Source organism: Mastigoproctus giganteus, chromosome 12 (assembly GCF_048544385.1).
Source record: "Mastigoproctus giganteus isolate SK-2022 chromosome 12, ASM4854438v1, whole genome shotgun sequence".
NCBI lineage: Eukaryota > Metazoa > Arthropoda > Arachnida > Uropygi > Thelyphonidae > Mastigoproctus > Mastigoproctus giganteus.
The window spans coordinates 62,791,078-62,803,192 of NC_143586.1; the positions used below are offsets into that span (position 1 = coordinate 62,791,078).

A 12,115-nucleotide genomic window follows, 5' to 3' on the forward strand; every position below is an offset into this window, starting at 1 on the left:
CTATTATCCATCACGGTCTCAGTCTCATACACAGGCAGATAATTGAAGTTCTACTGTATTGAACTAGTGAGGAAGAAAAGCAAGTAACACACCACTCTTCAAGCATTCTCTCAGGTGTGCTAAGTTGGGCTTGTTACCTAGAAGTCTAAAACGCTGATGGAACTGATATTTGAGTAACACTCAAGTCAATTGTACTTAATTTTGGGGAAGTTTGGTCAGTCTTTGACCGCAAAATGCTCTGCTTGCACCCTCACAAAGGTGGGACTGTTAGTAACCCTGGGCATATCCCGTGTGCAAGTCCTGAAATATGGCACCTGGCATACGGGAGGTGCAAACCTATGTAAGTGGGGGTCAGGGTGTGGAGCCCACACCACACAGAGGATTGCCACCCTTCTGTGTTACCAGGCAATACTAGGTGGTAAGTGACTCTCAACTGGTGCAATACCATCACTTTGCTTAGTGGGGGCTTGGAAGTGGTGGAACCCACATTTAGTCTCCAGAGCAAAGCTCTGGCAACCCTCCCATCTCTTCCATCATGCAGTATGATGATGTCTTTTGAGGTTATAATGTATATCATGGCGAGATCCAATCTTCCTTATATTTCGAGGGTACAGCTCTAAAATGGTGTTCACAGGCCAGCCACTAGGCAGCTCACTGGACTGAACCTATTGGTAACTCTCTAAGAGGCTTCCAGTTCATCTACTGTATAATCTCACTGCTTCTACTCTGCCAGACAGTAACTAGGGGAAGTCTGAGTAGTGTATGTCGGAGGGCAAAAATTTCATTACTTCATACAGCATATCCTCCCCACCTTTTCTTCCTACTGAAAACATCATGAATTGTCAAATTAACAGAACAAACTTATCTGCAAAAAGATCTAAACATCCCAAACACTTCCTCATTCATATCATAAACATATGTGGTCTCAGTTCTAATCTCAGTGATGTCCATTTCCACTTACAGTTTGCCAAACCCCATGTACTTTTTCTAACAGAATCACAATTATTGGTTGATTCAACCTCTGCTCATTTCAGTTGTCCGAATTATCTGCTGTACAATTCCTTTTGCTTCAAAGGTGGTACTTCTGCATGTGTCCATTTTGATATTCCCTGTCAGAGATGAAATAATTTGGAATCTCCTTTTCGATCTTCTCTGACTTAAAATCTCCCTATCACATTCCTGTAGTAGTAGTAGTGGCATGTGATGCAAGAAAGCAAGTGTATGAGCTTATGCAGCCTCAGCCAAAAAAAAAAAAAAAAAATCGCACCATTCCCTCCAAATGCCTGTCCAGTTCCTCCTTTGATTACAATTTGATTATTAGTATATCTCACGAAAATTTTTATATATCACCTGGTTTTGGCGCATTATAGTCTTAGTTGCTAATGCGCCAATAAAACCCAACAACCAACCAACTCCACTAATTGCTTGGAATTCCTCTCTTTGACTTCCTCTCTTTGAAACGTGACTTTTTCCAGTCCAACTTTCCTAACAGTGAGGTAATTTTCCTTGGTGAATGTTCACAACTCCAACTGGCTTCCATTTTCTAGTCATACTAACCCAGCTGGTTGAGATCTGAGGCTTTTGCAATTACTAATGACCTCACACAGATTGTTCATTTATCTGACAAAATGCCAGACAATACAGCCCGCAGCCTGCCAGATGTTTTTTATGCTACTGACTACATCGGTGAGAAATCATTCACCATCTGCACAATAAATAAAGATAAATATAATACTAGACCGGCTGTTCTTCACTGAATCCCCACCACTCCTTCCCTTCATCAAACCGGAAACTCTGCAGATGGAAGTAATTGATTTACAGTGCAACAATGAATTTAAAATTTTACGCCATGACATCAAAAATATTTTCCGCTGTCACATATGTGCTGTATGTGACAGCAGAAAAATATCCCAAATTAAAATTTTTTTGCACAAAAAATTGAGCACAATTTTTTGTGAAACTTTTTTTCAAAAATGAAATTTATTAAAAGTATATCTCCAGTTTCATTAACTGATGAAAATCTGGAAAATCAATTGAGATGTGCAACTACCAATATTGAAACTGATTTTAAAAAAAATTGAGTGATCACAAAGAAAACCAAATATCTCATTGATGTAGATATATAATAAAAATGAATGAATATAATAAATTTTTATGTATTTGATTTTTTTATTTTTAAAAGATTGTTTTATTTTACATGCGGCCTGTGGAAAATTGTAGTTTGTCAAGGTGGTCTGCATAAAATTGTAGTTTATCAAGGTGGCCCACAGAATGATTTGGGTTGGCCAGGCCTGCTCTAGACACTTCAGATCACAACTTGGTGATGGTCTCTTCTCCAGTGGAGCCTTTCTCTTGTGGCCATTTTCACCCATGGTGTTGTATGGCATTGCAAGAATCCAAAATGGGATGATCTGTGAAATTTCTTTTCCTTGGTCGGATTACTGTTTCAAATCTTATTATGTCAACTTTTGCTCAGATCGTGTCAGTGAAATTATTATTGTAGGGATGAAATCCTTTATTCCACACTCCACCTTAAAATCTCATCCTTTATCTAAAACTTGATTTTCCAATAAATGTACTAAGGCTGTTCAAAATAAATGTTGCATATTGCAAATGGCTTGTATCCAAATATCCAGCTTCATTTTCTGCATACACCAAAGCTCATGATAATTGTAAAGCAGTTATTAATCAGTCCAAACTAGATTTCAAACAGGCTAAGAGTAGAAAACTTGCTTCTTGTCTAAACAGTAGTTGAGCATTCTGGTCACTTGCCAACTTGGCCACAACTTTTGCCCATCCCTATTCGCACCTCTGTCTAAACCAGATGGTTCTGCTGCCACTTCAACTAAAGATAAAGCTGACCTACTAGCTTCCTACTTTTCTTTCAACTCGTGTATTGATGATCTTGGTAAAGCACCACCTACAATTCCCGGTACACTCCATTCTAAGCTTCTTGTGGCCTTTGCCAAAAGGATGTCAGAAGGATTTTGATCAATCTTGATGCTAATAAAGCTCCAATTCCTGATGGTATTTCTCTACTTTTTCTCAAAACCTGTGCTCATGAACTTTACTTCTGTTCTGTGTCGCTTTTTTCTCTTTCTTATTGCAAAGGTGTTTCCCTTCTGCTTAGAAATTTGCTCATATCCAGCCAGTTCCTAAAAAGGGTGACAAAATCCCTCCCATCCAATTATCGTCCCATTGCACTTATTTCTACTCTTTCTAAAGTAATGGAGAAATCTATTAATCGCCAACTCTTAAACTATCTAGAAACCTTCCGTCTGATCAGTGATCCTCAGTATGGATTCTGTCAGTGTCAATACACTGGTCCTCTTCTGTGAACATATTCAATGGTAAAGTTTGGTGAAACTCAAGCAGTTGCTCTTGACATTTCAAATGCTTTTGATCATTTTTGGCATAAAGGTTTTCTAAATAAGCTTCCATCTTATGGTTTGCCAACTGGTTTTTGTAATTGAGTATCCAGTTTTCTCTCTGACTGCTCACTGCGGGTTCAGTTCTTTAGCCCACTCTTTTCGTCTTGTGTATTAATGACCTTCCATTGACTGGAAAGCCTATCCATAGCTGATGATTGCACATTGCATCCACCTTCCAGTTTAAGAAACCTTACCCTGCACAAATAGCTTCAACTTCTTGAATATCCACTGCCAATTCCTTAAATGGCGATCTCCAAATAATTCTCGAGTGGCACAAAGATAACTTAGTTAATTTCAGTCCTGTCATATCTCACAAAAAGGATTCCTCTGCTCCAGTGTTTATCTTCGATGACACTCTGATTTCTAGGCAGGATCAGATATCTCTATTGGGGATTACCCTGATTTCTAATCTCCCTTAGCATAATCACATTACAAATATTGCTTCCTCTGCACTAAAAAACTGGGTTTTCTCTTTTACTCTCAGCATTACTTTTCTTCGAAACAGCTGCTCGCCCTATACAAATTGCAAATCTACCCTACCGTGGAATATTGTTCCCACATCTGGGATGGTGGCCCCAAAACCTCTCTCAAGCTTCTAGATTCCATTAAACAGAGGGTAGTTAGGCTAATTAATGACTCATCTCTAACATAGTCTCTCCACTCTGTTTCATAGATGTTCTCTTTCTGCTGCATGCCTTTTCTGTTGATACATTCATGGTCACTGTTCTTCTGAGTTGTTTCTACAATTCCTGCTCTCTCTTCCAAAGCAGTCCGAACACTTGCCGCAACCAGTCAACAGATTTGTAGTGACCCCAATCAACCCGCTAGTTATATTTAAAACTAGCCCTGGTATGGATAGCCTTACATATAAAAAATATAAGATACATATAAAAGCAACTAAATTAATGAAATTTTAAAGAAAGCTGGTGAAATTGGCAAATGTTAGTGAAAATTAATGAAAATAAATGAAATTAATGAAAATGAACATTCCACCTCATGATCATACCTCTGAAAAGCATTGCCAGTCCACACCCTACGGATAACACATTTAATTTTAATAACTATCATCTGATCTTTTCCCATTTTATTTTAATTACCACCATGTCAATTATTACCATTTATTTCTATCATATTGTATCTGCTTTCCACAATAATACACCAAGCTTTAAATTACAATCAACACCAAGCTTTAAATTACAATCAACACCAGCCCACACTCGGGAATGCAAAGCATGTGACTTTGCCTACAGCAAGGTTAACCATCATGCCACGGATAAAACCTGGTACGTCTGCGCAATAAACTGTTACCACACACACACACACACACACACACGTAAAACTAAACTTTGGCAGGAAATTGAACATTTTCAGACTGACCATCACAGGACATGGAGATGAGATACTATGATATTATAATATGTTACGTAACCGTAGGGCTTTGAATCTCCTATCACAGTTTGCTGTAGTATACGAAAACCACCCTGTTTACTTAAAATTTAGTACTTATATAAAATTAAGTACATATATTGAATATGATTACTCTTATAATTCCAAATTATCCACCAAGTATTTAAACTGCAAAACTGTAGAGATTACAGAAACGGCTATGTATAATACATTCCTCCAGTATGGCTATATGTCTTCTCAAAGCCCCTGAGGAGTAGCAGAGGTATGACCATGAGGAGGAATGTTAATTTTCATTAATTTCATTTTATTTTCATTAATTTTCACTAACATTTGCCAATTTCACCAGCTTTCTTTAAAATTTCATTAATTTAGTTGCTTTTATATGTATCTTATGTATTTTTATATGTAAGGCTATCCATACCAGGGCTAGTTTTAAATATAACTAGCTTGGTTGGTTGGGGTCACTACAAACCTGACACTCCCAAGTAGTACCTCAATTTAAAAATAATCTATAAATAAGTTAAGTACATATATATATATATATATATTACTGAAATTACGTATTGAAAAATTAATACAAATTCCCATAGTATGGCAAAACCTTAGAGCAAAAATTTAACACATACCTAACAATTATTAATTGTTCGGTTTATGTTAAATTTTTGCTCTACGGTTTTGCTATACTATGGGAGTTTGTATTAATTTTTCAATACGTAATTTCAGTAATATATTGGGTATCATTTGGAGGATTTGTATTTTGCTGCCTCTAATGACTACTTCATGTTTATTTATTTTCTTATTTATCTATTTTATTTTTATGTGTGTGTTGTAAATTTTAAACTCCGAATATGATCCTTTCATTCTTTTACTGAAACTGTCTGCTTATTTCTAGTACATTTTTATGCTCACATTTAACTGGGAACTCCATACTTTGCTACATTTTAATTTTTTGAATAGAAATACTGGATATTTGCATACCGAAGCAAAGGGAGAAGTTGCAATCATCAAACCTGTCTTAATGATTGCTGTTGCTAAGTAAACTGCCCACACCTTCTGTTTAGTATTTGTTAGACGTTGAATATAGTTTGTTTGTATTTCCTCTAGCCAGGCTTTGAAGTTATAACGAAAGACAAAGGGTAGGATTAGACTATCCTTTTGTTGGTTCTCCACCAGATTGTTTCCACGTTAGGTGTTTAAAATTTGTATTATTTGCGAGTTTTGGCTACACTGTTCCACAGCAGATCCAGATAATTTTCAGCTCAAACAGTACTGTAAAAAAAGGTGGGGGTAGCCTGCAGCACCATGCAAACAAATCCTAGTTCAGGCTATAACTGCTGATACTTTCGGCTAATGTTGTATCACATCATCATTCATGTGCGAGTCCATCAACAAACTTCTGATGGACTCACACATGAATAACTTTTGTGAAGCAATCACATGAATTTTGTGTATATAATAAATCATTGGGATGCATTTTGGAGTCTGCAACAATTTAACAAATAGAAAAATCCTGTATATTCTATGTGGGAATTCAGTGTATGAGACTGCTAGACCAAAAATTTAAACTTTTAGCATGCCATGCTGTAAACAATAAATTTAGTGAATATAGTGTATCCTTTGAAACATTCTTCCATTTCATTTATAGTGATCTGCTACGTGAAAAGGATCATACATAGGTTGAAGGTTATGAAAGTTGGGAAACTACAGCTTGTTAAAACTGGACTTAAATTTCTGTAGATTGCAATTTTCAGAACATGCATATGGAAGAGGTTAAAAGGAAGGGGACAAATGTTAAGTTACTGAATTTGCAATTGAACTGTGAATGGATGCTGATTGACTGACATAAAGGCATTTATTTTGCAACCTGTATGCTGGTTGAACATGGACAGACTTCTTGACATAGTGACTGAAAATAAATCCTTAGCCTATCCATGCTATTAGTGCATGTTTTAACAGCTGCCAAAAACACCAAGTAACCTTCTCTATTTAAACTTCAAATTTATTATCAAAGTTTAGAAAGATTGGCAAAGTAGTTAATGCTACTTCAGCATGACCTAAATAAATTAATAGGATGATCTAAAAATGACAGTTAAAGTATAACATTGTTAAATGTAAGATCTTTCATTTAGGTTACAGTAATCCTAGTTTAACATTATTTGAAAAGCATTAGGCTTGATAATTAGTTGTTGGTCCACACCTTGAGTATTTCATAGACGTTTGGACACCTGATTTTAGTAAGAATATGGACCCTCCTGGAAAGGGTATGAAGAAGATTAATTAGAGAAGAAAGAGGTGAGTGTTCTTGCAGGGAGAATTGAGTTCTCATTGTAACTTAAAGTTGAATTCTCTAAGTCACAGTGTTTGGAAATGAAGTTTTTAGGTATTTAAGGATATAAAAGTTGTGTAAACTAAATGTGGAAGACATTTTACTTTTTCAAGTGACATTTATAGTGAGATATTAGTTTAAATTGAGAAAGGATTGTTGTAAAACAGAAGTGAGAAATTTTACCTTTAGTCAGAATAACTAATTATTTGAATAAGCTCCCACCTTGTGAAAGTGGAAAGTTTAGCTCAATTCAAAGAATTGAGGAATTCTTTGAATTCAAATACTTAAAAGAAATACATGAATGACGTAATTCAAGATGCATGACATGGGTTACATTTTGTTCGTGCGCATGCCTACTTTCTTTCATCATTTTGCTAATATTAACTTAAATGCTTTTTGTGTGAAATGATATAAAAATTATAGTAACGTATACATATATATAAACACAAAACAGTTAAAATAACTGTGGTAAATTTTGCATTATGGTTTACTCAAATAGATTAGAAGCATGTTGACTGGTCAGTGTTTAGACACAATGAGTTCTCATCCCCCTTCAGTTGTAGGAATGAGTCATTGTCATGGATCAGGAGGAAATCAGGTAATGATAGTTTCTTTTATAAAATGCATTTGTGTGTACTTTTAATTTTTAAATATAATTTTTTACAAAAAACTTTATATGGTGTCTTTAGATGCTGGTAAAGTTTTTGAGTTACAAATAATTAGGTGAAAGGGAGATGTTATGTGGTTTGTCATCTTAGTACTAATTAAATATGATACAGTACAAGCAAAAGACAATAAATAGTCTGAATATTAACAGTTTAACTTATGAAAGTAGCAATATTTCAACAACTTCTGTGTTGCAATCAAATTCTGCCTCAAAATTGTATGGCACATGCATGCAGTTTTGAAACCAACTATTCTGATTTAGTCAGAAATTTTCTCATAATTGGATGTATCAGAATAACTGTGGGTTATTCATTTTCAGCAATTTTGCTGAAAATGAATAACCCACAGAATAGTTTGCTTGATCGGCTAACTGAACAATCATGGCAACTTTTTCTCAGTCATTGTTCATATTTAGTGACAAATGGGCCTGGAGTACTGGGGTCCATAGTTTAACAGATATTTATTTAAAGTATACCCAGTATAAAATAAAATAAAATAAAATATTTCCAGAAGCTTTCGGAACTCGTGTCCCTTTCTCAACTGACAGAATTTTTGAATACATTACAAGCAAAGTGTGGCACGTTACTCATTCGTCATTGTTGTAGCACGGACGTGTGCTGCCTTGCGCCAGTGATCATCCATCAATAAAACGGTTGTCTCCAGGATTGGATGTATACGCATGCCTTTCTGGCGATTTAATGCCTTAGGGTTGTTCATTATGTTTAGTGACTCTAGCCATAGGCGGTGGCGAAAGTGTCGCGCGTGGTCCACTATCTCAAAGTCGCGCTTGGGGTCAAGATCGTGGTTGGTAGCCCAAAAATGTTCTGCAAGCGCGGACTGGTCAGTTTCGGCAAGCCGGATTGCTCTGTCGTGTTCCGTGAGGCGATCCTGGAGACGTCTCGATGTCTCACCTACGTAGCAACTGTTACAGGCCCTACAGGTGATACGGTACACTACATTGCTGCGTAAGACAGGTGTGACAGGGGTCTTCACACTGGAGACAAGTGAACGTAGGTTCCTACCTGGTAATTGTACACATTTTATGTTGTAACTTCTCAGGATCTTCGAGATACGTCCTGACACTCCTGGATAGTACGGAATGTAGGCGGATGATATGCCGACTTGCTTCGGAGGTCTTGGGTTGGAAGTAAGTTCTTGTGCCTGTAACAAGCATCTGTTTAGTACATGGGATGGATAACCGCATCTGGTTAAGTCCGCCTTCACACGGGAGATCTCGTTACGTCTAATTGTGTCGGTGCTGGAATGGCTCCAGGCCCTGGAGAACAGGGTGCGGGCAGTGCTATTGAGATGGCTTGGAGCGTGGCCGGACCCGTAGTTGGTGAATTGACCGCACCACATGGGTTTGCGGTATACTGAGGTCTCTAGATGTGGGCCTACGCGATGCACTAGCACGTCCAGAAACGGGAGCGAACCGTCCACCTCTGATTCTACGGTAAACTTGATGAAATTGGATAGAGAGTTGAGGTATTCTAGTAGTACCGTTTCAGAACCACGTGGTATTATGGTAAAAATATCGTCGACATATCTACACCACGTTGTAATAGGTGTAGGTGGGTTCTGGTGTATCTGCTTCTCCAGATCTTCCATGGCGATGTTAGCTACTACGGAACTGACAGGGGCACCCATAGCAGTGCCATGTACTTGTTTGTAGAGTGAGTCTTCAAAGGTGAAGATGCTGCTAGAGAGGCATAGGTTGAGGGCGGTACAGATGTCATCAGTGGATAGTGACGTCCTGGATTGGAGGCTTAAGTCGCTCTCAAGGAGCCTTCTGGCGCAGTGCACGGCCTGTTGGACGGGAATCGAGGTGAATAAAGAAACCACGTCAAATGATGCCATGACAGAGTTATCAGGGATTGAAATGTCCTTAATGGTGTTAATGAATTCACTGCTGTTTTTAACGGTGTGAGATGTATTACCTATAAGAGGCGAGAGGAGGCTCGCGATGTGTTTGGACAGTTCATACGTTGGGGCACTGCAGCAAGACACTATAGGTCTGAGAGGAATACCCGGTTTATGGATCTTTGGTAATCCGTAGAATTGTGGTAGTTGGCAGCCAGTAGCACGCAGAAGATGGTGAGTCGCGGTCGGGATCTTCTTATCTTTAAGCCATGCGTGGACAAGTTTATTAACATTTCCTTCCAGACGTTTCAAGACTTTAACGGGAGGATCAGGTAGAGGTTCATATACGTTAGGATCGAGTAATAGGGCCAAGGCTTTCTCTCGGTAGGCTGATCGGTCCAGCACAACAGTGCTGGACCGATCAGCCCGTTAAAGTCTTGAAACGTCTGGAAGGAAATGTTAATAAACTTGTCCACGCATGGCTTAAAGATAAGAAGATCCCGACCGCGACTCACCATCTTCTGCGTGCTACTGGCTGCCAACTACCACAATTCTACGGATTACCAAAGATCCATAAACCGGGTATTCCTCTCAGACCTATAGTGTCTTGCTGCAGTGCCCCAACGTATGAACTGTCCAAACACATCGCGAGCCTCCTCTCGCCTCTTATAGGTAATACATCTCACACCGTTAAAAACAGCAGTGAATTCATTAACACCATTAAGGACATTTCAATCCCTGATAACTCTGTCATGGCATCATTTGACGTGGTTTCTTTATTCACCTCGATTCCCGTCCAACAGGCCGTGCACTGCGCCAGAAGGCTCCTTGAGAGCGACTTAAGCCTCCAATCCAGGACGTCACTATCCACTGATGACATCTGTACCGCCCTCAACCTATGCCTCTCTAGCAGCATCTTCACCTTTGAAGACTCACTCTACAAACAAGTACATGGCACTGCTATGGGTGCCCCTGTCAGTTCCGTAGTAGCTAACATCGCCATGGAAGATCTGGAGAAGCAGATACACCAGAACCCACCTACACCTATTACAACGTGGTGTAGATATGTCGACGATATTTTTACCATAATACCACGTGGTTCTGAAACGGTACTACTAGAATACCTCAACTCTCTATCCAATTTCATCAAGTTTACCGTAGAATCAGAGGTGGACGGTTCGCTCCCGTTTCTGGACGTGCTAGTGCATCGCGTAGGCCCACATCTAGAGACCTCAGTATACCGCAAACCCATGTGGTGCGGTCAATTCACCAACTACGGGTCCGGCCACGCTCCAAGCCATCTCAATAGCACTGCCCGCACCCTGTTCTCCAGGGCCTGGAGCCATTCCAGCACCGACACAATTAGACGTAACGAGATCTCCCGTGTGAAGGCGGACTTAACCAGATGCGGTTATCCATCCCATGTACTAAACAGATGCTTGTTACAGGCACAAGAACTTACTTCCAACCCAAGACCTCCGAAGCAAGTCGGCATATCATCCGCCTACATTCCGTACTATCCAGGAGTGTCAGGACGTATCTCGAAGATCCTGAGAAGTTACAACATAAAATGTGTACAATTACCAGGTAGGAACCTACGTTCACTTGTCTCCAGTGTGAAGACCCCTGTCACACCTGTCTTACGCAGCAATGTAGTGTACCGTATCACCTGTAGGGCCTGTAACAGTTGCTACGTAGGTGAGACATCGAGACGTCTCCAGGATCGCCTCACGGAACACGACAGAGCAATCCGGCTTGCCGAAACTGACCAGTCCGCGCTTGCAGAACATTTTTGGGCTACCAACCACGATCTTGACCCCAAGCGCGACTTTGAGATAGTGGACCACGCGCGACACTTTCGCCACCGCCTATGGCTAGAGTCACTAAACATAATGAACAACCCTAAGGCATTAAATCGCCAGAAAGGCATGCGTATACATCCAATCCTGGAGACAACCGTTTTATTGATGGATGATCACTGGCGCAAGGCAGCACACGTCCGTGCTACAACAATGACGAATGAGTAACGTGCCACACTTTGCTTGTAATGTATTCAAAAATTCTGTCAGTTGAGAAAGGGACACGAGTTCCGAAAGCTTCTGGAAATATTTTATTTTATTTTATTTTATACTGGGTATACTTTAAATAAATATCTATTGTTCATATTTGTTACTTTTACCTTCTTAATAATGTACCATATAGATTTTTAATATTTCAGTAAGGAAAATAAGCAAGTGTGTAGTGCAATCAAGTTATTTGAACACAGCCGAAGAGAACTTTCCTCCAGCCATGGAAAAGTGTTTTGTGGCAATACAGGTACAGGCTCTTTTACTTTTGATACGACTGTATGCAGTCTCCACCCCAATAGCTATCAAGGGTACAAGTGAAGTTATATTTGATGTCAGATGTCTGGATTGTGTGGAGT

The 12,115-nt window shown here is 39.1% G+C and overlaps 1 protein-coding gene across 2 annotated transcripts in view; it reads left to right on the top strand.

Annotated features, from left to right (window-relative positions):
• Positions 1–12,115, top strand: part of Pgant7 (N-acetylgalactosaminyltransferase 7) — a 103,045-nt gene that overhangs the window by 74,914 nt on the left and 16,016 nt on the right. For both annotated transcript variants that reach the window (XM_090385997.1, XM_090385998.1), the window contains one exon: positions 7,664–7,762. In XM_090385997.1, coding sequence (XP_090242123.1) covers positions 7,664–7,762 — 99 coding nt within the window. The remainder of the gene's footprint in view (positions 1–7,663; positions 7,763–12,115) is intronic.